General features: G+C 37.7%; 1 protein-coding gene across 4 annotated transcripts in view; it reads left to right on the forward strand.

Annotated features, from left to right (window-relative positions):
- Positions 1-3,451: 3,451 nt before the first annotated feature.
- FAM120B (family with sequence similarity 120 member B) overlaps positions 3,452-24,570 on the forward strand; it is a 51,596-nt gene continuing 30,477 nt past the window's right edge. For all 4 annotated transcript variants that reach the window (XM_065631530.1, XM_065631529.1, XM_065631531.1 and 1 more), the window contains exons 1-5: positions 3,452-4,492; positions 7,674-7,854; positions 14,022-14,117; positions 19,319-19,491; positions 23,556-23,648. In XM_065631530.1, the coding sequence (XP_065487602.1) occupies positions 3,473-4,492; positions 7,674-7,854; positions 14,022-14,117; positions 19,319-19,491; positions 23,556-23,648 (1,563 nt within the window). In that variant the 5' untranslated portion in view covers positions 3,452-3,472. The remainder of the gene's footprint in view (positions 4,493-7,673; positions 7,855-14,021; positions 14,118-19,318; positions 19,492-23,555; positions 23,649-24,570) is intronic.

Raw genomic sequence — 24,570 nt, forward strand, 5'->3', positions numbered from 1 at the left:
GTCCCCGGCCGCGCGGGGGGGGAACACGGGACACAGGGACAGCGACAGCCCCGGCCCCTCAGGCCCACCCGAGCGCCGCGCGCATGCGCGAGCCCGCCCCCGCGGGAAGCGGAAGCGCAGGCTCAGGTCAGTGCCGCGGTGCCATTGGGAGGGGGCGGGCGGCCGTTTAACGGCCACAGTGCGCGGGGGCGAAGGGAGGAGGGGGGCTGCCGGTGGTGAGACTGAGCGGAGCCCGACCCGGAGCACGGTCCGGGCGCCGCGCGGGCTCCCGAGGGAGGAGGGGCTCGGCCGTTCAGGGGCTGGTCGCAGCGGCCCTCCCCTCAGCCGCGGGGAGATACCGCTCGCCCTTCACCTGTCCGCGGCCTCCCGCTCTCTTGTGTCTGGCACAGGCTCCGGCCCTCCAAGGCAGTGGGGGGCTGCGGGCCAGTCTGTGCGTTAGAGTGCGTCAGGAGTGGAGGACTTTGCTCCGCGTCCCCTGTGCTGTGGGCCTCGGCCAGAGGGCTGTTGTGAGAGCAGGAGCGGTTGTTTTGAACGTTTCTGCTAACAACTCTGCAATGCTGTGCGTTACTATCTATGGACATAATAAAATTTGTGTTGTGGTAGTTGGTTGCTGATAAGATCAAGTTTAGTGGCATCATCAATTCTTGTAGGGGTCATGTCTCTGAATTTTTGTGTCTGTATAAAATGGGGGGTGGAAGTGGGGGACAGACATGGACTGGTTTTGATTATTTCAGTTTATGGAGAAACTCCCCTTGTGGATTCATACTCTTGATTGTAGTGCCGTTGAGATCCTATGGTAACCTGAGATCTCCATTTCACCCAAGTAATGGTAAAAATAAGCATCCAGCCTTAAACTGTTCATCCGTTACACAGAATGTGTATGTTTCTACTCTTGGGAAACTTAGCACTGCAATGTAAAGCATTTTAGTCCTGATTCTGCCAACTTTATTGAGGTGCCTCTGATGAAAATACTTCTCAAGTCAGTAGATTTTATTTATTCTCTTTTCTGCTACTTTGATGGATATAAGAGTGACATGACTGTTACTGTTTAGTAGCGAAACAGGATGGTTGACAGAATATAAACTCTTTATTTTTTATTATACTTTCAGTGACTGTGATAATAATATTAAAATGCTAGTGGTGGCCAAGGTGCTTGCTTATTTGTTTGGATGTCCACTTTCTATTGATTAAGCTAAACTGAACTGGTAATGGAATTTTTTTTCTGATGATCTCTGTATCATGGACTTGCTTAAGTTGTTAAGTAAGAGGAGTGCTTCAAATACAGGTATGAGGAGGTGGGAAAATGTTTCCATTCATTACAGTACAGTGTAGCAAGTAAGTTGCTTACCACACTTCTTGCTCTAAGTGCATGGCCACTAAGAACGTTGTACCGAATCATAACTGAAACTTGCTTGGATGTAATGCATTTTTGCAGGAGTAAGACCAGCTGTGGCACATGGTATCTGTATAGTGACCTTAGAACATTTAGTCTGATCACATGTGTTAGTGATTGAAAGATTAAGACCTTCACACCCATTGCTAGGTCTCCATGGAAGGTAATAAAAACCGATAACCTACCAGTGCTCAAACTGTTTGGAATCAGAGGTGCAGCTTTCCTGGAAAAGCAGGTGGCTGGAGTCTTAAGGGCACCCAGGTGACACTGGAAGTACCATCACTGAGAAAGCAATGCGCTACCTTGTGTCCATATGTAGCAATAGAGCAGATTCATACACATTTATTTCTGGTTTGATAACAATGAGGTCTGCTGTCTGCTCTCAGCTTTATTTTGTATCTATTTCATATTGCATTATATAAGCAAGAAATGGTTTGTGATGAGGGTGGTGAAACACTGGCCCAGGTTTCCCAGAGAGGTGGTAGATGCTCCATCCCTGGAAACATTCAAGGCCAGGCTGGATGGGGCTTTGAGCAGCCTGATCTAGTTGAAAATGTCCCTGCTCATTGCAGGGAGTTGGACTAGATGACCTTTAAAGGTCCCTTCCAACCCCGACCATTTTATGATTAAAGAGGATGATAATAAAAAAACGTATCTGGAGGGTATTAGGTATTTAAACTCCAAAGACTCAGGAACACCTTTAAAAGCTGTCAATTCACAATACTCTTGTGAATTCTACTTCATTTTTTTTTCTTTTTGTAAGCATGTATATTGTAATGTAACATTCTTGAGACAGTCTGTAATTGGAATGTCAGAAATCAGCAGTGTGAAAAGCAGGAAAAAATGTACCTGTTTAATTAAAACATTGTGAATTTCTTAATTGTTTAACTGGGAAAGGATTTGACTTTCAGGTAAAATCAAAATGAAAACAAAACAGGTTTTCTGATAATAAAGAAGAAAACAAAGCTTGATGGAGCTTGTTACCTCAATTTTTCATTGGAAGGTCCTTTAAAATAAAATGTTGTTGTGGTAGAGGAAAGAGCATATCTAACATAGAAGCTGTGGCAAACTTCTTTGCACTGAGATTTCTAGAAATAAAAATGGAGGTCATCAACAGTTTTAATTTTATCCCACAGCTTTCTGTGGAATGTGTAAATTGGTTTACTTGGCATGCTATTAAGTTCTAACACAGAATTTGGAGACTTTCTTCTTCAGTATTTCGATATTTCCTAAACCAAAAATAGCCTTATTCAATTTTGAATTATTTAATTCCTAGCTAATGTTTGCATGTGTGTCTTCTAAAGTAGATTGGGTCAAAATTGCTGTGTGTGTTAGAAATCCCATTCAATATATAAACTTCACTATTAATGGTAGTCAGATTTGTAGATTCACAAAATATAGGTAAACCTCTCATTCTTTAAACAGGTCTTGAAAATTACGTCTTCAAAAGACAGGATGGTAAAATAGATTGAATTTCTGCTTCAAAGCAGAAATGATACTACCAAAACTTTTGCAGAAGTAGAGGTATTGCAGCTGGTGCCACATCAATGGACTACTGTCTATAAACTCAGATGGTAACAGCCATTTGCACAGTCAACGTTCAAGACTGATTTCCAAAGTTCAGTATTTTTTTCCACTGACTTCAATTAGAGATGTTTGTATACTTTTGGTGTGAAAATCAAGCCATTAATTCCAGTGTTGTACACTGTCAGCTAAGAAGTTACGAAGCTTTTAATTACATTTATACCGGTTTTCTAGCAATACATGCTTTTCTATATTTTACACTATTAATCTGAAATTTTTAAGATATTTACAGTTTTCACTGATACAAAAAGTGGAAGTGGAAGGCAAAGTGAATGGGCGCTTATGTCCAGCTTGTTCATGGGGAAAAAACCTGGTTCAAACAGTTTAAAAGTCAGGACAGCACAACAGGCTATGAGCCAAAGCAGAAAAACAACTGTTCAGTTTCCAAGCTGCTTTGCTTTGATTGAATAATTTCATTGCATTTCTCAGTATTGAATTTTAGAATATTGTTTTATTTTTCCTCTTTCAGACTGCTGTGAATTTTGGAGATCAGCGATGGGCATTAAAGGTTTGCAGGGATTTGTGGCAAGAGTTTGCCCTGATGCATGCAGAACGGTCGATCTGAGAGAGATGGCAGAAAAGCATCGCATTGATCATCCTGATTCCCCCCCGGTTATCGTGGTAGATGCCATGAGTTGTGTTAAATACTGGTATACACCAGAATCCTGGGTGTGTGGTGGCCAGTGGCGAGAGTATCTTGCCATTCTGGAGGATTTTATTAAAACTTTTATGGCAGCTGGAATCAAGTTGGTGTTTTACTTTGATGGAGTGGTAGAAGAGAAAAAGAGAGATGAGTGGATCAAACGGAGGTTTCAGAATAACAAGGAAATATCCAGAATATTTCAGTTTATCAAGACTCACAGGAAACAACCAGGTAGAGAAATGTTCACTATTCCTTCTGCTTTGCCTACTTTTACACGTTTTGCCCTGAAGTCGCTTGGTCAAAAAACAGTATGCACATTGCAAGAGGCAGACTTTGAGGTGGCTGCATATGGTTTGCAACATAACTGCATGGGAATTCTCGGGCAAGATAGTGACTACCTCATCTATAACACATGCCCCTACTTTTCCATTGAGAAGCTCCGTTTGGACAGGCTGGTCACTGTTATGTACTCTCGAGAAGATCTTTGCCGTGCGTTGGGTCTTAGTTTGACACACCTCCCTCTTTTTGCTAGCTTACTTGGCAATGATGTTGTTCCAGAAAGTTTGTTGGAAGGCTTTTGGCAAAAATGTTTAGTCACCAGTCCCTGTAGGAATGATGGCTACAACAGAAGAACAAACATACTTCTAGCTGTAGCAAATTACATCTCAAAACTTCCGTGCTCGTACAGCAGCCTGAAACACTTGGAAGAGATGCTACCTTTGGGATCAGACAAGACATTACTTTACCGAGGAGTGGAGTCTTATATTTTGCCTGGACAGCACTCTCCATGGATTCTTCCCAACGTAACAAATTGTCAAATGTTCCCCCTTCAACAACCAACAGCCATGTGTCAAGATAAGGAAATCTTTCAGGTACCTTGTTTTTTAAAGCCTAATGGTCACTTTATCACCATGACTACTTAGTGGAAGTTGGCAATGAGTACACTGAACCTACTGATTTAAATTTGCAAGAGCAAAATCTTTTGTCAAGTACAGCCATGGTTAGGACTATTGAGTGCATCAAGGTGAGGGCAGATGCAGCACATTTAATTAAAAGTGGTTTCTCCCTTTTTGAAGCATCAGGTAGGTCAAATAATGGGGAGCAGCTCCTGTGTAGGCCTATAGCTGGATGTAAAGATGTACTTCCCATGTATTGCATGATGTAATGACTTGCTTTTTGCTTCATCAGCAACAGCTGGTCAGTGGTCTTTTTGGCTGTGCGTGGCACATGCAGTGAAGGTACTAAAGGGAGTTCTGCTAAGAATGCAGAAGCTGAAGTTACTTTTGTGGAGGACATGAAGCAACTTCCTATAAATCTGTATTTTGTGATTTTTGGGTCAGGTTAATTATCCTTCAGATTCATTGTCCCTGAATGAACCAAAAGCTCTTTGAGTGGCTTGTTAATCCTTTAAAGGCAGGGCTGCACTAGCAAGCTTCCTTTGTGGCTTCCCACAAGGGCAGAGATGTGCTGATGTTGGGGTGAGAAACAATGCAGTCAGATTGGTCATCCCGAGAGCTTGGATATATTAGCTAGGGTAGCCTACCTGGCTAATAGAAACTGAGCTACCTTGCATCAGAGTTTATGCAATAGTAGTAAGTCTAGTACAATTCTGTAAATTCATGGCAATTAAGATAACATACCAAGATTTAATTTACAAAAAACTATATGAGGTAGTGTATTTTAGACCCCATATTAGACATCCGTTGCTCTGTAATCTATGTACTTACAGACTTCAAATAGAGAGTCTTTCTTTTGTCTGTCTCTTACTTACCTTGAGCGTTTTCTTTAAAACTATTTTTCTCTTTCCTCGTATTATTTTAAAGTAATCCTATAATTTACATTTTTCTTTTCTAAAAGGACTCTAAAACATTTTAAAACTACCATGTAACCTATGCAATGCTCATTTCAGCTAAACTGCATATATATATATGTAAATCACACTTGGATACAGTACATGTCACTTCTGACTGTAGTAGTTAAATAGAATACATTATTTTAAAAAACCAACAACCCTACATCCTAATAAAGTGTTGAAAAATACTGTTTATGCTTGAAGTGCAAGGAAAAATTAGCTAGAATGTAATTATCTAGGTTGGATTATGGCCCGGACAATAGTAATGAAATCCTTACTCCTTAAGAGACTGTACCATGTGGTCTTTATGACAAGTGATCATTATTTCTTGGCTTGATCTTTCATTTGAAAGGTTGCGGTTCTCTAGTGTCATGCTGAGCTACTGCTGTAATAAAATAATAATGTTTAGAAACTCTACTAAAGAAAGCCTCTTGGTTGCTGCATAAATCCTATCTTGAGCCAGTTTCTGGGCCAAGTCAAAGTTGTAGATGTGTTAACTTGTATTTTGGTTTTGTTACAGGTGTTTAAATATTTGTATATCTACTGTGTGTGCTTTGCTTCATATTTAGAAACCCATATGTAGTTCTGCTTACCTTGCGTATAACCTGAGCTGCACATAAATGACATACACAGCTCAATTCCAACCTTGAGGACATAACCTCATGTTGCTGCTTCTAGCTGCTTTCTAGCTGACTGTAGGTGTAAATCAGAAATATTTTTCAAGATACAGCACTGAATAAAGCAATACTTTTGAAATCAGCTTGTATTTTTTTCGGTACCTAATTTAGATTATTCTAAAGTTGTAAGAAACTGATATTTTCTAATGATCTCATATCTGTGACAATGATTTATATGAAATAGTTCAATGCTTCGTTCAAATCATGCTTAGAAATACTTAGCTATTTGGGTTTTTTAATACAAAAATAGATTTGGGGGATGATATAGTTTATATATATTAGGAATACTGACGTATTTCTTCCAGGGTAACCATTTATTGCTATAAGAAAATGCTCTCTTGAATGACTTTGTACACAGAAGCCTATCACTGATTTTATGCTCACATGAGAGTTTCTGCTGAAAGTACGACGTTTCAGTAGCATTTGTTTTGATCAGTAATGACTCGGTGATTGACTGCAGCCTTGACCTGCTAAGTTCCCAGATTTGCAGATACTGGAATTCTGCAGAAATGGTGAATTTGGCTCTGGCCAGTGGTCTGAAAATTTCCAGTGAAAGAGGCTGAGATGGCCGTATGGAGGGCACAAAACCCAACTAATACAGATAGCGTGGCACATGCAGGGAATACAGAGCAGAGACACTTCAGTGCCTGCTCACCATCTGGCATGGGTTCAGGAGAACTGATTAGTGGCACCCCATGGAAATCATTGACTCTGCTCAGCTGTTTGAGCACTCCCATAGTTTGGGTCTGAGGTTGTGAAGTAGAAAGTCTGTCTGGGTCTACGCTTGGCCAGTCCAGGTTACAGGTGTTACTGGTTGAAGTTCTGCGCTGCCTGAGAGCAGCTTTGTTGCTTCTGCATCTAAGCTGCTCCAGACCAGTTGTCCCTGTTGGTGCTGAGGCATCTGCACCCAGATGGGTGGTTAATATGCAGCCTGGGCAATGCTGTGATTCTGCTTTTCAGCAACAGCCTGTAAACCTGGTTTTCCTCGTTGGAGCAGATTGTATTTCTTTTCTTGGGGAAGAGCTTTTGCAAAGTAAAAAGTGTGGTGTAGTTACGCAAAGTCAGCTCAGGAAAGAAATGGAGCTGTCTTATGTAGTTCATCTTGCAATAAAATTAAAAGTTTGAGTTTTGTCATGCCTTCACTCACTATTTAAAGAGGGAAGATATGTTTTCAGGTGACTAAAGGAGGGCAGCTAATTTTTCCGTTTCTGAATTCAGAAATCGTTTTAAGAATAATTACTCTTTAAAAAACTGTCATTTAAAAACCCAAAGTCTTAAGAATTCAAGGAGGGGCTAAGAAAGGCAACGATGGGTTTCTCAGGGATTCTTGTACCCCTAAAGATAGATTTCTGAAAATATACTGTGCTGGTGTTATTTGAAAAAGTACTTGTTCCTTCCCTAGACATTTCTTCCATTTCCACTAATAAAGCAAGCACTACTTCCTTGAACAGTGAATACATTTTGTTACTTTTTGAGCCTCCTTAATTTTGGAGATAATGCCTTCTTCCTTTTTTGAACAAACAGTTAGCTAAAGAACAGCATATCCGATCTGAAAATTACACAATCTTCAATATCCTGAGTAATGGAGAGATTAAGTGCAGCAACTCTTTGGAAGATGAATGTGACAGAGAGATTCCTGGACAGGCGCTTATCTACCGCCCTGCTCGTCAGCATATTTATTCTGTCTTGTTGGAATCTGGAAAAGGTAAGGATTAAGCTACTGTTTAACTGTTTACTGTTATTCAAATATACTTTCAATTTTGAAATCTAAAACCTTGAATTCATTGTTTCAGGGGCAACATTAGCATCACATTTAGGATAAAAACTGTTGGCAGCTGAAGTGTACTGCTTAAGGAATCAAGAGAAAATGTGACAATGAAATTGCAGGTTTTCTACATGGTTTTCAGTTTTAGTGCTTTTAAAGAGATTTTTAGAAATTGGTTTGTGGGGTTTTTTTGGTGGTGGTGGTTTTTTTCCCTTGTTAAATGGGAAGTTGTGAAAGTTGTTAATGATCAAAAGATTGAGCAAAACAATGACATTTAGAAGATTTTAAAAGTTTGAGAGGTATGAAATCTTATGTTGCTTTGATAAATGTAGCTCCTGATGAAATGGTGAGTTGTAATACACTTCTGCAAAACAGTCATGCACTGTTATAGTTTTTACCTTCTGTTAATTTTAAGTCTGCAATTTTAAGAACAGTGGAAAGTCAAATATAGTTACTGTAGTAATACAAATGCAAGTAGTCGTGCCAGTGTTTATTAGTTTTTTCATCAAAGTGAAAAAAAAAAAAAAAAGATTTCTTTACCTAGTGGTATAAACAGATTCTGTAGCAGGTATATATATCTGTGCTTCCATTCTTCTGCTTTAAGACAGATAATTCTTTATTCACATCTTTAGACAAATGTTATGTTCTTAAGACTTCCATTCATTAAATGTTATCTTTACAGTGTCTTTTAGTTAGTGAGTTGAAAATTAAAAATGTACTGAACTCTTATTCTTTTTAATATGTTGATTTCTCCTTGGTAATCACTTTACATTTTATTGATGAAAGTGCACCACCATCAAACCTAATAATCAGACAATGTGTTTAGAAAGGCACAGAAAGGTAATTAAGTACTTGACTTCGTCCAGCAACTAGAAGTTGAAGTTGTGCCATAATAGGAAACAAAAAAATAGGAAAAACTGAATCAGAGTTTACATAGTCATTTGGAGAGAGTAACAAAAATCTCAGCAGTAATCATGCACATCTGTCATTTTTCATTTTTTGGCCTACTGGCTCTAAATTTTGTAGACAATTGTAACTTGGTTGGGTTTTGTTTATTCCTCTAAGCAGCAAGATATTCATTGATGTTTTCAGAAACACTCAGACCAAAAGTTCTAAGTAACAGTTATTGCTGTGAGATGGCAGGGTAGTAGGCAGATTCGCATTTGTGTTACAGTGTTTGTAGTACTCAGATTAAGATTAGAACTGAAGTACAGAAACATTAATTTAGAATCTTATAGAAATTGAAATTCAAACATGAAAGAGGTCTTCTTTTAAGAAAGTGATTTTAGCATAAAACCACAGATAACATGCATTATTTGTTCTCAGTTCCTGCTTCAAATTCCAGAGATAATTTTCTTAAGTAAACGATAGTGCACCTCAATCCTTAACCCTTCCAGAAAGGTAGAGTGTGTCTGCATGGGCGCTCCTATTAAATCTGCATTTTTAGTGCATATATCTACCTCCAACTGCTTTAACCATGTCACTTCCTACTCGTTCGTGGGTTGTTTTTTTATTCCAGTGTAAAGTTGCTTTGAAGTCAAGAGTGTAGATAATTAATCAGAGTCTGAATGGGAATTCATAGTAAATGTCAGCATTATTTTTTATTAATTTGCTGCTAGACCTACAAGGAAGTTTTGTTCTTTACAAAGTAAGTAGAATCCTTTTCCAGTTTCCCTCAGATGAGGCCAAATTGACTGTTGTAATTTGATGAGGGTAGGATGGGAAGAAGTAACCTACACTGTATGTAGGTTGTAGTATAATGTAGGATTACTTTGGATTAGCATTAAAGAGGAGTTTATTGGAAAGAGTCAACCTATTAAATTAGTTCATGTGAAGTCTGCTGCCACTGGGATACAGTTGCTGATGTAGCTCCTTTGAAGCTAACTTGGCTAACTCTACACAATGTTCCAGTTTGCAGGGGAGATATATGCATTAATGATCCTGGTTTTAATTCCTTAAGATCCCTCAGTTAAAAGATTCCTGTGTTGGAAACTGGCCTCTTTGCAGTTTGCAAATCTGCTTATTTACTGTTAAATGAGAATAGCAAAGCAGCCAACATTTAGAAAAAGCAACAGTTACAGTTTTAGTAAGAACAGGTTAAAAATAACGTAAACTGTTTCCTCTACCCTGAAATGAGAAACTGTTGATTTTTGAATGTTTAGGTTGAGATTTCCAAGGGTGCCTAAGAGACCCAAAAATCCATAGGAGCTGGAAACCGTCATATCCTTTGAAATCACCCACATAGACTATGCCACATTACCTGAAGCCATCATGCAATAAGCGTTTCTTTTGCTGTCAGTGCCAGTGTAATCCTCTTGCACAGCCACTCCTTTTAGTCCCTGTGCAAGCTCTTGGTTGTGCTGGTGCAGCTGTTTGTGCAGCTGTGTGTTGGCCTAGTTTGAGAAACTGAAAATAGACCCTCTTTCCTCCCTCTCTTTCTTGCAGTCTGGTAACTAACCTGCTGTTTCCCCATCTGACTCTGTGTGCAGCCACAAACAGCTGGGGTGAAACAACCCAAAGGAATGACAGGGAGTGGGAATGAGCCCATGAGTGGTTGCCTGAAAAAGCAGTACTGCTGAAAGAATTGCTTATCAAGCTCCGACTTTGGCATAGTTTGGTCTGTGGTAAGGCTATGCATACTTTTACTCACAGAAATGTTACTAGAATCACAGGCTTATTTTTGATCCTACCTAAATAAATAGGGGTTTGATGATGATCCTGATAGCATGGCATTTGTTGACAGTGTATTTTAAAGATATCTTTATAATTGAGCTATTTCTCATCATTAAGTGGAATATTGCATACAGTGATATATAAATTGTCAACTTGTAGCATCTTTCCTAGAAAACTGACACTATTAGAAAAAATCAAGAAGGAGGGGAAAATAACAGTAAATAATGCATCTCGGTAGGCCAGCCAAGCTCTCTCCCTGGTGTGGGAAGAGTTCAGAACAAAGCCAGCAGGTTTTGGCACTAGTGCAGTCCATGGAAATACCCACACCTGCATGACTGTTGCCAATTAGGAGGTTGTGTAAGGCAGCCTACGCCTGCGGCCAGCTCCTGGAAGTCCTGGCATCCCTCCCAGTTCTAACATTAGCAGGCCAGACTGACCCTTGCTTTGACACTGTCAGAACCACTCCGTTAGCAGAATTTTTGCCAGTTATTACCAGTGACCACTTAGGATGGCTGGCATTGTTGCAGGTGTAGAGGGGCACACAACCCCATTTCCAGCTGTCTCGCGTTTCAGTGTTTTGCACATAGTGGAAGTTTTCCTTAGGCTGCCTAAGCAGTGCTTCTACTGGTCATTCAAAATCTATTTAAATAAAGGAACTGTTGTTATTTAAATTTCACTGATGAAATTCTGTATGTGCACTGTGGGGCAAAAAAGTTTGAAAAAAAAAATTACATTTTTTTTCCGGAGGTATTTCCATGCAAGGAGGGTTGGCATTTAGTAATCATGTCTCTGTTTTGTTCTTGGTATGTTAATGTGCTGTCAGTTTGCAGGATCTTGCTTTCAGCTATATTTGTTTAGCTACTTATGTGATTAGTCATATACTTTTGTTTCTAATGGATTATAATACTGAAAAGCACTTGGCTGATGTGTACTACATACTGTACCAACATTCACATAGAGTAAAAGAACAAAACTAGAGATTTCTTATTGACTTCTCTTTTTACTGTTCTTGAGATCGATGGGTGACATAAAAATAGTATCTCACTGGCATTTGGAATGAAGTGCCATTTTGATAAGTTGTTCTGTGAGTCATGGAACTTCTAAAGAGTGACTCTCCTCACCAGCTTCCTCTCAGCAAAGCTTTTATATTTCCATGCTCCTTTCTAGCATCCTCTTAACTTCTCCCTGTGTTCTTGACAACTCCCTCCTACAATATGTGGTGTTGACAAGAATGTTCCCTATTGCCTTCTGCTCTCCCTAAATAGCATCTACCTTTTTATTCCACTCCAGCTCTTCCATAGTTACCTGTGTATTAATTTGCCATCCAGTGCATTCAGATGCAACAGGTAACTTGACTTTCCTGCCTTTCTTTCAGTTGGTGTCCTATAGGATTGCTCTGTCAGCTGAGTCACCAGGTTCACAAAATGTTCAGGAATTTAATACGTTTGCAATCTCTTCTTCTCTGTCAGGTTGAGTTGAAACAGAGCCTTGCATCCATGAATTAGCTATAAGACAGATATCCTAATTGAATTAGGCTTGCTTCTTTAAGAAGCCAGTCTAAAATTTGGGAGACCGAGTGAGCTGAATAGATTGAATAAAGCGAGTAATTTACATAATAAATCCTAAACCAGAATGCTAAAACATCAGAATGTTTCTGAAAGTGACTTTGGGGTATGAAATTGCAGGGTTTTGTTCATGAAATAGCACTATCATAGGCAGTGATTTATAATCAGGATGGGAGACTATTCAGCTACAGGAATATGCAGTTTAAGGCTTTTTTTTTTCCCCCCTCAGTTTAGACATTTTTTGTTTTATTCTTAATGTCATCAGTTTTTGAACAGTGAAGTATGGCAAGCCAGGTGCAATGTTGTACCTCATAGTCCAGCTGTTGGTTCTTCAGTCCCTCACCTTTGCTGGGAGTTTGTGCTGCAGATCCACAGGTAAGTAAGGAAGAAGTAGGGCTCTAAAACAGATTTTATCATATTCTTTTCCCCCTCTCTTACCCCTGACACTAGAACTCCATCTGTGCAATTTCTGTTCTTGCACCGTAGCACACTACTTGTTCACTCATGCCAGCAGCCATTTGCAGTGTTGAGCTATGAACGAGATCAGGAAGCTAATGTGACCAAACTCTTTGGGGTGGTGGAAGGAAGGGAGAGAGAGTGTTGGAGAGATTTCTTTGGTTTGTTTTAAGCTAGGTGAAGTTTTTGATTAGGGTTCATAATGTGGCATCAGAAATACTTGTGCAGTAAAGTGCAGGGCGATTGGAATCGATGATAAAAGGCCAGAATTTTTAAGAACAGTGGCTTCAGCACTGGCTGAGAACTAGGAATTAGAGAAGCTATTCTGTGAATCTCTAAAGGGACAAGGGAAGGAGAAAAAAAAAGCTTTGAGATTTGCCTGCAAAAGATTTGAAAACACTGTTCCAAATGCCTTGGCCTGGCTAAATCTGTTTACTACTTGCTGTTTACCAGACTACAGAGGGTGGAAATTAGGGCACTATGACATGGTTACCATAACCAAAATGTGGACAAAAGGCAGAAGCACCATTTATAGCAACAATAATATTTCTAGATTATTTTATGAACGCTTGCATTGGAATGATTACAAGCTGACTATTGAAAATTGGATAGATTGCATTTTAAAAATTCTTAAATGCGTGAGGTTTTTTCTGAGGGTGTTTGGTTTTTTTTAAAAGCATCAAGTAGTTAGATGCACAACTCAAGTAGTGAAATTTTTAAGTGGCACCCTACTTTTTACGGCGTGGGGGAGCAGGTGGAACAGAGTTGGAGTTGGGGGGTGAAAGCCACTTGAGCTATTATGCATAAGCAATCTCTTTATACTAGATAAAAGGTCTGGAACAATGGGCTGTAAAAGCTCTGCATCTGACAGTGGGATGACTCCATTGCTGTCAGCTTTCAAGTAGCCATCAAAGCTCCTTATAAAGATTTCGTCTCAAACCCTGACACAGGAAATGTCAGGGCAAGTTGGGAGGAGAATCATATTAAGGGCTGCCTGCATATGTGGCAGTGTGGCAGCCCTGAGAGACTGAAGTAGTTCATGTAGATCCCTAAGCTATGCCAGATGCCTCCACAGCTTCCTGAACTGCCTTAGAATGGGAAGGCCTAAAACTGGTTGAAAGCTGTTTTAGAATGCTTTCCACACTCTTGTACTTACATTTTTGGCTGCAATTACCAGCTCCAAACTCATATTTCTAGTACATAATTCAAACTCTCTTCTTTTGTTCTGATGATTTGTCATAAAGATAACAAAACTAATTTTTCTTGGTTTGTTTTTAAAGAAGCAGAGCAAGCAAGTCATTATGAAGTGCCTTCTATTATAATACTTGAGAATCCTGATCACCACTGCTTCCAACTTTTACACAAGTGTTAATACTTGCATTTGACTTACTGATCCAATTCTGTCTTTTTTAGATGGAGACTATCCCTTGGTAAAAGAGTGGTTTGTCTATTTTGGAAATCCTCTCCGGCAGCCAGAGCTGATACAACCCGTACAACCTTCTATACCAGGTAGAATAAAAATGTGTTTAAATCTGAACTGAAACAACTACATCACTAAAATGAGGTTAGGCAATCCATCATCACATGTTTGAAATGGGATCCAAAGGACTGTGGAGAACAGGGAGCTAAAGTAGAAATGCTGCATGCCTGTCATTGCTTTTAATTACCTTATGTAATTATAATAGGATTCAGCTTGGAGCTATCTGTTATTACTATGTCTTGTTAAACCCAGTGCTAATTCAAACATCAGTTTTAAAATGTAAACAATTTATTTGAGGTTCTAAATACTGCTCTGAGGCCAGGGTAAGTGGAGTATAGGGCCATATTAAAATTCTCCTGTTAAGCTGTTTGAGAGAATGTGTTAATGAGACTGGCAGAGAATATAAAAAAGGGCCATTTTTAGATCACCTGTGACAACCCAAAAAGAGAATCCATCTTTCAATAAAAAAATGATTAGGCTGTTTCTGTTAAGCTTTTTCTACTGTCTTAAGCATGAAGTGTTTTGTGTGTTTTTATCTTCTTTCGTTTGGTAAAGGACACATTTGTGAACACTCTTAGTGAAATTAGTGTTATGAGGAATGTGTAATATTTACAAGGAAGTAAGAAAGAAATGAGCTATACAGACAAAGTCCAAACACTATTTCATTTGATATATAGTAGTTTCACTGTCCAGTACCCTGGTACAGTATTACAAGAGTGATTATCTAATTGACTTAATGATAGCATGAAATTGCTGTGAAATTTTCCAAATGGATATGAATATGCAGGGTAAAAATTGGTAAGTCTGTCCTGTACAACTGTTTCATTGCAGCGTACAATGATCTGGGAACATGCATTTGTAAAACAAGCAAACAAAAGCTCAACAAAGCATAAACCATACCTATGTAGTTACATTTCAGTTTGCATGGCAAATATATTGTATTTATGGTTGTGAAATTTTCCTTCCCAGATAGCATAGTACCTTCTTCCGTTTCTGGAGAAGAATCCACTTAATCTCATGTACTCTGGTTCTACTGCTCTGCAAACATGCTCCACGTAGAACCCACCTTCATGTTGACAATAAGCAGGATTTAAAATCACTGTCTGTGTTTGTTTATAGCAACCACATAGGAGGAGTTTATAAAAACATCTTCTCAGACATAATCTTTACTAAGTAATAAAAGGCTGTTCAAGCAGACTATTAAAAAAGGGGAGGAGGACTACCAGTGTTTATTTTTAGTGCTCTGTTGTCATTCCTTCAGTGAACAAATATTTTTCTAAAATTTTTACAGTCCATATTTGTATGCCTTACATTCGCTCATGCATCTTTTAGTTTCCACAGCATGACTTTCTAATTCACCAAATAAGGTTCTCAACAGCGCATCACATTTTTCGGACAGGGATCATGTTTAGAGCTAAATTTAAAGAAGTTGTTATAGGAAGTTAGAGTTCAAAGCTGTCAAACAAGATCAGGTTACTCAAAAAAAGAGAAGAAACCTTACCAGAAACTATTTGAAAAATCACAGGTGGAATTAATCTGGGAAGGTTCTTTGTTTTATCATTTTTGGTAAAAATGGTAATTTCATCATCATGACTACTTTAGAAGTGTACAGAGAATATATGGGAAATCCTGACTATTGAATTTGATTTAGATCTGAAGAAAGAATATTTGATATGAACTTTGAACTGTAATGTGCATAACCAGAAATATTTTAGATTCCACATTGATTCTCAAAAAACAGTAGAATTCCCACTGTTCTTTGTGTGTGTATCAAACAGCAGAACTGTCTTGCATGTGAAAAAACTTTCAGGTGAGAGATTGAATGCTAGCTTTTTTTAAAAAAAATGAAACATCGAATCCTAAAGGCTGTAAGATTATAGCTTAAAATATATTTAAAATATAGTCTGTTTTATGTATATGTATTTTTCTTAAGAAGACAGTCTTCTGAATTAGCATCTGCATTTGCTGTCATTCTCTGTCTCTCTCCCTTCTGGAATGTTTCCTTTCAGTCGAATGAATATGATCATGATGTTTCCCACATATTGACAAAGTAGCACTTAAATTCATTAAAAAAAGTCTCTGAGAAATTAATTTTGCCAAAAGATCTGTGATCGAAGCAAATACTGGTTAATATCCATATGTTGTGAACATAGCTGATCTATTTGATATGTGTGCAGTTTAAATGGAATGGAGGAAGTTTTAAAGTCTTTACTGGAAATGTATGAATTCTGGTTTTCATTTTATTTTTGAAAATGTGTAGGATATTGTAGCTTCATACCACAGGAACTTGGATGTTCTTTCATTATTCTAATCATTGCATCTTACAGGAATGTATAATGAATACATTTATTTTCAAAATGCCGTCTCTGGAATGCTTCTTTAATGGTCAGATTTAATTGGCTTTTGGGTTTATGGCATCTTTAAAATTGGCCACAGTTGTTGACAAGGTCATGTTGAGTGTTCCCAGCAAGTACATTTTTATAAATGAATGTGAGGATCACCTTTATGTAAGCCTTGACTTCAATGATATCATAGTATTAATGCATTCCACAACTTTTGCATGCATTGCATATTCATGAATCAGTTATTGACATTCAAACAAATTAAATATTATATGTTCTCTTGAAGTGTTCATTTATCACGATGCTTTCTATATCACAATGTCTTTAAATGTGTGAGGCAAAAAGGAAAAAGGAAAAAAATAATTCCATCAATATTATTTCTGTTAACTGAATATGGTTTTCACACAGTTTTGTGCGTGTTGAGAATAACCATAAGCATATGAAGTGTTTGAGTCTCTCTTCGTAATTCATAGGAACTTGTGGTTTCTACGACCCCAGCAGTATAGATAATTTTCTCATGACTAATCTTTACAGTAAAGTAGTATCAATTATGTATATCTAAGTATGTTTTGCTCTGTTTCCTTTTTGTTACTCAGTAGTTGTTGTTATTGTTTTGTTTGGTTGGGTTTTTTAATGTTAATTTAGTAAATATTTAAATGTGTTCAGAAAGCAAAATATAGCTTCTCCCTGCCCAAGTAAATTTCTCTCTTTCAGGAATGTTTTCTAATGCTGTAAAGTATGTAGTGAGGATGTAACAGTTTGGAGGGTCTACTGTATGTGAATCTTGGCTCTATTGTTGACTACACATGGTGGGAGAGTCATTAAATTTCAGTGTATTTGTTTCTTTGTTTTACTTATCTTTCATTTAAGGGTTAATATAATGGCTCGCTCTTGGGTATTACACAGAATGTAATTACTTGTAGGAGAAATCTTTTCCAAAAAATAACACTGTTGGTTGGTATGTTCCAAAAGGAGATAGCGTCAAGTTTTCTTTCCCAGAGTAAATAACTCATAATTCATCAGTACCTCTTTTTCCCAGGCACAAGTAGATGTTGTTTCTGAAAGTATAAGAAACTATTTATGGAAGAGATGTCTTGAATTTTTTGTTGAGCTCTCTCAATATAGATATGAAATCTTGATTATTGATGTAGTTTCATGGTTTTAGTCTGAAGAAGGAAGGATTTCTATTATTAGGTATACCCCTGGATGCAATTAATTAAAAAAAAAAAAAAGTACAGATGGAAGGAGTACTTTCCTTTAAAAGATTCTTGGCGTATCTCTTCGTATGCAGCTGGTTTGGAACCTTCTGGAAAGCAGAAACCATCAAAACTATTTGAGTAAAATAGTTTTTATATAGAAATTGTCTCATACATTAAAGTTGCTTAGCCTTGGTAGGAAATGTTGGCTTTGTCTTGTTTCTATGCATGTTATATTTGCTTTTCTTAGAAAAGTCTCTGCTGACTTTTCTTAAGGCAGCAATTACCAGTATCAAAACCAGTAATCTGAGCCTTGTTGTGCTGTCTGTACTGGCCCTCTCGCTGCCAGTGTTTGTATTATCACTAACCTGCTTTTCTACCTCCAAATAAGCAACTGGTATTTTTTTCTTAGTATATATATTTCCCTACAAAATAAGATTAAAAACTTACAGATTGTATGATGGTAGTTCTTTACATGGTTAAAATGTTTGATGAGAGACTTAGTCTTAAAAATAGTAAAAGAAACATCCATCAGGGAGATGAAGAAAGAAAATACCAACTTCTTTTCCCCCTCTCCAACGAATTAGTACCATTTGGTTAATGGGCTTTCCTGACTAAATAAACATCGGCTATGTAGATTTCAGCACCTTGTCACTTTAACCATTTATTACCACCAAGTGTTCCTAACTGGGCTGCAGTTGCTGCATGTCACACAAAAAAAGAAAAGGTGTTACCAAATGTAGCTTAATTAGTCCACATTTATAATTCACACCTTGTTTTATTTAACTACAGAAGCAGCAGTACTTTATGGGAGGGTTCTGTCTTTAATTGAGATTCTCGGGCATAACCAATTAGCTGTGCTGTTATTTGATTAGTGTTTATTTCGATAGTGGATTAAATGTAATATAAATGGGGAACGAATTTTACATTAGTTTGTGTGTCACAAGTTGGGAGATGGCAACATGAGGTAAATAAGGATTTAGAGACCAGAGTCAATGATACTACAGAAAGCCTGGAAAGATACATTATACATAACTGATGACAGGGGGGTGTGTGTGTGTGTGTGTGTGCGCAACAGTGTTTCATACAGTAGCCCAGGAACTGCAAAATACCAGATAGCCTTGATTTTTGTTCCCAGACTTGCTGGTGGACCTGCTGCAGAGGAGTCGTACCAGCACAGTGTTTTGTGGAGAATGTGTGTTTGCCAGCAAATAGCAGAGGTGACCAGTTTGTTCATTAGACCAGATAATGCGAGGATCCCTCAAGGAACCCTGGTACGCCAGCTCTAGGAGAGAGAAAGTAGAAACAGATGTGGTTGTTTTCTGCTGGTTAGCTATTTTATGATGAAGCTAACCTCACTCAGTGCTATGGATCTCCATGGGAAAGGACGTACTTGTAGGCAAACTACTCCTGCAGAGGTTAAAAGCCTGATGTCTGAAAGTTGTCTGTGGTGTCGTAACAATTGAATTTAGTCCACTGTGCTTAAATGTGCCTCTATTCAACACAATTTGTTTAAATTACAGGCCTTAATTTTTTTTTTCAAATGTCAGATTTTGTCAAATACATTTTATTTTCAACTCTGTGGTTCTTGCAAGTGCCAAGAGCAGATCAGTTGTTTCCTTTTGTAGTGTAATGAGGAAGGCATGTTTTATGTCGTTGCTGCCAAGATAAAATAATGAGTTACTTTTGTAGGTGGAACACCTAGTTTGAAAACGCTGTGGTTTGCCAAAGGACCTGACGTGGAAAAGCAACGGTATAGAACATTTCTGGCATGCTTTCACCTTCAGGATGAGATGGAAGAGCTCCAAGCTCTAGAAGCACCTGTTGCAGCATTCTGCTGCTTGCTGGCCTATCTTATGATGCAGGTAACTGGGACACTTGCTTTCTCTTCAGCTGTCAGCTGTGATAGATGTGATTGACTAATAAACTGTTTATTGCTAGCCTATGCTGGATTTTTCTCTTAATCTTTACTGTAGGCATAATTGAGCAAATATAATAGTACTGCATTATGGTATTTTTAATTACACCATTTAACGTGCATCATCCTGTTCAAGAAACATTTGCGTAATTTTTAGTGGTTCATCATAACTCTCACATGCCCATGACAAAACCCCTTGAGCATTTTAATAGAGACAGTGTAAACTGAGGGATTTCTACCACTTTTTGTGGCCAGTTTGCAAATTAAAGCTTCTCTTTTTGTGTTTCCTTTGTGTTGTCAAAAGAAGACATTCCCTCAGGTGACTATGCAGGCTGTGCAAACACACAATATAAATATTTAGTCAGCTCTCCTACTTTTTCACACCATTTTGTCAATCTACTCAGTTTCAAGGCAGAATTGAGGATTTGGCTCTGCTCATTGAATTCTGAGTAATAGGTGATCATTAGGTAGCAGTTCTGTTATAATTCCAAAAATTTGGCAGCCTGCAGACTACCTTAATTGTAATAAAAAGGAATACAAAATTAAATACAATATCGCTTCATTATTTACATTTCTCTTAGGTATTTAATATACTGTCTGTACTTGCTACCTTTCAAATGCTGATCTCACAAGCAGATTTTCCTCTTTGAGGATGAGAAAATTATAATGCCTTTATCTAATCTGATAAGCTCTGTTGCACTTTTACTTACACTGGACTGCATTTTCTCTTTTCTTTTGCTTTTTCAGATTTCAGTTTCCTCAATAACAGATTTGTAGTGATGCGTGATACATGAAAACTTTTCCCTTCTTTTTCCTTCATATGTGTTTCCTCAAATTTAAATGATGCATTGAGGAAGGACATATGGGAATTATAGGAATGATCCATATAGTTCTTTATTTTTCTTTAACTTCTGTATAGTAGAATATAAATGGAAAGCTTTTTGAAGATGAAACTCACTAAACATCACTTCATGGTTTGTGCTTTCAGGTCAGCAAGATACATATCACGTACTTAGCTTTAAATGTATTTTAAGTGTTTTTCATGTTTAGATATGAAATCACTGGTTCATTTATTTATGTTTGCACTATCTTATGTATTTATTGTGCTATCCTGTACACCCTTTCATAGCACGATTACTGAATTATTTGAGAAGTGTTTCTTTAGTGGCATTAAGCAGAGGAATAATGGGACAGAACACCTACAGAAATGTGAATTTACTGAGCCTATTAATAAATATTAATTTTTAAAAAAAGCTTGTTAAGGATATGGTTTTCAGAACTTCATAATCAATGGCTAATTCAAAAAAACAGACATGAAACCAGCACATGTTTTCAACGGGAATAGTATATTGAGAGATCATGCAAAGGGCTTAGTTTGATTTAAGGTTTTTTGCGGCAGTACCAGTTTCTCAACACCTGTCCCATTTTCCCATTTTCTTGATTCTCTTCTGCCCTCTGAGTTGCAGTGATAGAGTCTACCCTGTGAAAGACTAGGGAATGGATTTGGATTAAAATGTTTTTCACTGCTGAGTTGTTTTAAACTTTGGTTAGTTCTCTGATATTGTCCATTTGTTTCTTGGGTTGTTTGAGAGGAAAACATGAGAGTGTCAGCAGTCGTGCTTTGAGCTGGCTGTACTGCATCCATTTGTTTTATAGTTGAGAAAACAATGCTTGTCTCACTGTGGCCTAATTCTTGTCTTTACACTTCAGTCTTATATTTGCATTAGAGAGGGAATGTGGATTGTTAACCCAAAGGTGGTTTAAGTTGGGCGACTGTAAGTTGCCTTGAAGAAGGCTAACATCTTTTTCTTCAGCTCATATGAAGGAGAAATAAACTTCTTAAAAATGTCATTGCTTATCATTTAATCTAACCTAAAACTTAGGTTTTTGCAGGAACCAGCATACTGGCCAACCCACCTGGCTTCCTCAACATTTATGTGCAAGAATTTAATGAAAACTTCAGATGCTTTTTTCTTCTTGTTTAAAAATCCAGTAAGCAAATCTGAACTATATAAAGCAAGTGTCACTTTGAAGAGCAATTTTTTTTCAGTGAGGGTACTTTTCAAATATTCTCCAAATTAAGAACAAAAATAGTGAAAAAAACCCCAAATAATAGATCTGTCTTTAAAGTTAGGGAAAGGAGTGAATGAGTTCGTATATCAAACCGTGGAGCCTCCAACGAAGGGGGAAGTTCCTCTTTCAAGCTCTTACAGTTTTGGAAGAAGTCTGGCAATGGACGTGTGATAACTCACCAAGTTTGGTTACTGAATAACATATTTGTCTAAAGAAATGTTTTGACATTCATCAGCGTTTTGACTGATTCCCTCTGTTGGAGGGATTTCTTTGCTGTTGCACTTGCAAGCAATCTTTGACTTTTCTTAAGACAAAATTTGCAAGTATTAAGAATTGTTTTGTGGATGAAATTAACTTTTTGTGTTACTGTAATGTATAAAATGTCCAGGTTTAGTAAACCTCTCTTGTTGCCATCTGTACAAAGGTGACGCAGGATAAAGTAGGGCCATTATCAGATCTTAGCAGCGAGGTGGAGTTAATGAATACCAAGGAGCATTTTGAAAGCTTAAAACTTTTCTGATCCTCCTAACATTCTTGTGTTATGCAAGTTTTAACAGAGTTATGGAGGGCAAAGTATTTTACAGTGGGACCAGCAGCAAGGCCTGATTAAAACAAACAAACAAACGCCTCAGTTGTGATTGAATAACTTTTTATCTTGACGACGAAAGAATGGGTTAGTCGTTCTGAGCAAATAAATGAATGAAGTAATTGTAGATGGCTTCTTGGTGTTTGTTGTTTGTTTGTTTGTTTTCCGTTCCTATTGATTTACATCAATACTTTTTTTGTTAATTTTTCTGTGCTTCATTTTTTCTGTCATTTTTTAAATTTTTTTAATAGCCTTAATAGAAACTCATAAGAGATTGAAATGGGACATACACAACATTCCCTTTCTTTTAACAGCCTGATTTTCAGGGAATGTGGACTTTTAGGCAGCCTTTTAACTGTACTGTAAGCCCACAACGCGCATTTCCACACTTTGCAAGAGAAACCTTCCCTCGAGTTCCCACTGATAAAGAATTGTAATGCTTTATGGATCTCACTTAGAGCCCTCTTTATAGCCTCAACATTTGCAACAGGTATTTGGTCTTGGTGCACATGTACAACCTGTAGTGTTCTTATAAGAGGAAGCAAGTGGACTGGTACTGTCAGTGAAGCACTCAGCTGGTGTTAGAGGCTCTGTCTTGCTCCTGAGCTGACCATGTACCTCTATAGAATCTCAGAATACTTTTTCACAACAGTAAATGCCCCCATTCTCCCTTTTCTGATAGAAGTATTAGAGTGAACTGTTACACGAACTTAGAATTTTCCTTTATGTTTTCCCACTTGAACATTTTAGTTTTACTTTTCTTATAGTTTTGAGTTCTTCCCACTTCAACATGTAATGTCAAATACTAAAAGAATCCAAACATGTTTTGTAAAATCCTGAAATTTAGCTTATAAGAGGCAATGGAAACATTTTAATTATTTTTAAAGTTTCCAACAGATAACCATGTAAACATTTGAAGGACATCCTAACGGTCGTCACACTTGTGGCTCGTTGTGGTGGGTTTTGTTCTGGGTCTTGATTATAAAGCAATTTATATTTTTTTAAAAATCTCTTTTTTTTGCTATGCTTTGTGTTATGGAGTTGAAGAAATTTCCTGTTATTAAGAAACTCCAAGGAAGAGGAGACGGGAATACATGAAGGGTGGGCATTTTATTTGGTGTGTAGAAATCCATGTATATACACTCTACACGGGTATGGGGCTATGCACTAATGTTGTGAAAGTAAGTATTTTGTTCCCTGTGTCTTTTCCTAGACGATGCATTCATGGTGGTCATAATTTTATGAGGTCATTGATTTAAGTTTGATGTGGTTCAGCAAGAGGAGCCGATTTTCAGGAAGTTTCTCTTCAGAGCCTTCAGATAATGTGTTATTTTTTTTTTCATCTATTTTAGGTCAGTAGCCTCTCTCTGGAGGACTTAAATGCATTTGTGGCACTCATTCTCTGCCTCAAAGGGAAGTCAGCTGCTCAACTGGCAGGTTTGCAGGTATGGACTGGAATAATCGAGTAGCATATGATGCTCATGATAACTTTGGGATAAATGTTTTTTGGGAAAATTCTTCTGCATTAAGGTTTTTCAGATATAGGAACTGAGGGTCATGGTAAATATATAAGCTTTTAATGTGCTACAGTTCATGTGAATACTTATATTTGTTAATGGCGTAAAAAAATATAAAATAGAAAGGACATTTTCTAGTGATTGCAGTCCTAGGGTAAGCAAATTAGTCTCAGATTTCTTCCTGATTTGGGTTCTAGGCTTGAGCTGATGGAAAATTTGTGATGGTGAATCCTGTCTTGCAACATTGCTTCATTCTTTTTACCCGAGGAGGATGGTGTTCTCGGACATAAGTTGTATGAAAATCACTACATTAAATGAAGTTTGGTATTACTACTTGCGGGAGAATATGAACATAACATAAACCTAACCAGAAAAAAATGTCTCGTTACCTAACATGGTCCACTGGAGTGAAGACCTTTTGGATCACTCTATTCTGTAATTATTCAGGAGATTTTGGTGCAAATTTGTTTTTTTTCCTTTTCTGTCTTCTTGAATCCATGTGGAAAAGCAAGTTCCTAGATGTTATTACAGCAGAACCATCTAAATGGTTCTTCTTGAATATCTAATTATACAAGAGTATTTTCAATCTCATAGGTTGGGATTGTACTCAAAGTATTAGCAGTGTACAGCACGGGCTGCACATTTCAATGCCTATTTGAGTTGTGGCTTTACGGAAGAGGGGAAGAGTTAGAAATGGTTGGAACCTTAATGTATCTTCATTCTGAAAATCTTGCTTGTATTTCCAATAAATTCTTTGTTGCTTTGAACAGTCCATGTTGGAGTTTTAAAAGTACTTTTTGCTGATAGCAACATAAATCAAGCACTTCTGGTACTATCCATTGGTTTCTAG

Source organism: Caloenas nicobarica, chromosome 3, assembly GCF_036013445.1.
Source record: "Caloenas nicobarica isolate bCalNic1 chromosome 3, bCalNic1.hap1, whole genome shotgun sequence".
In the NCBI taxonomy this organism is placed as follows: domain Eukaryota; kingdom Metazoa; phylum Chordata; class Aves; order Columbiformes; family Columbidae; genus Caloenas; species Caloenas nicobarica.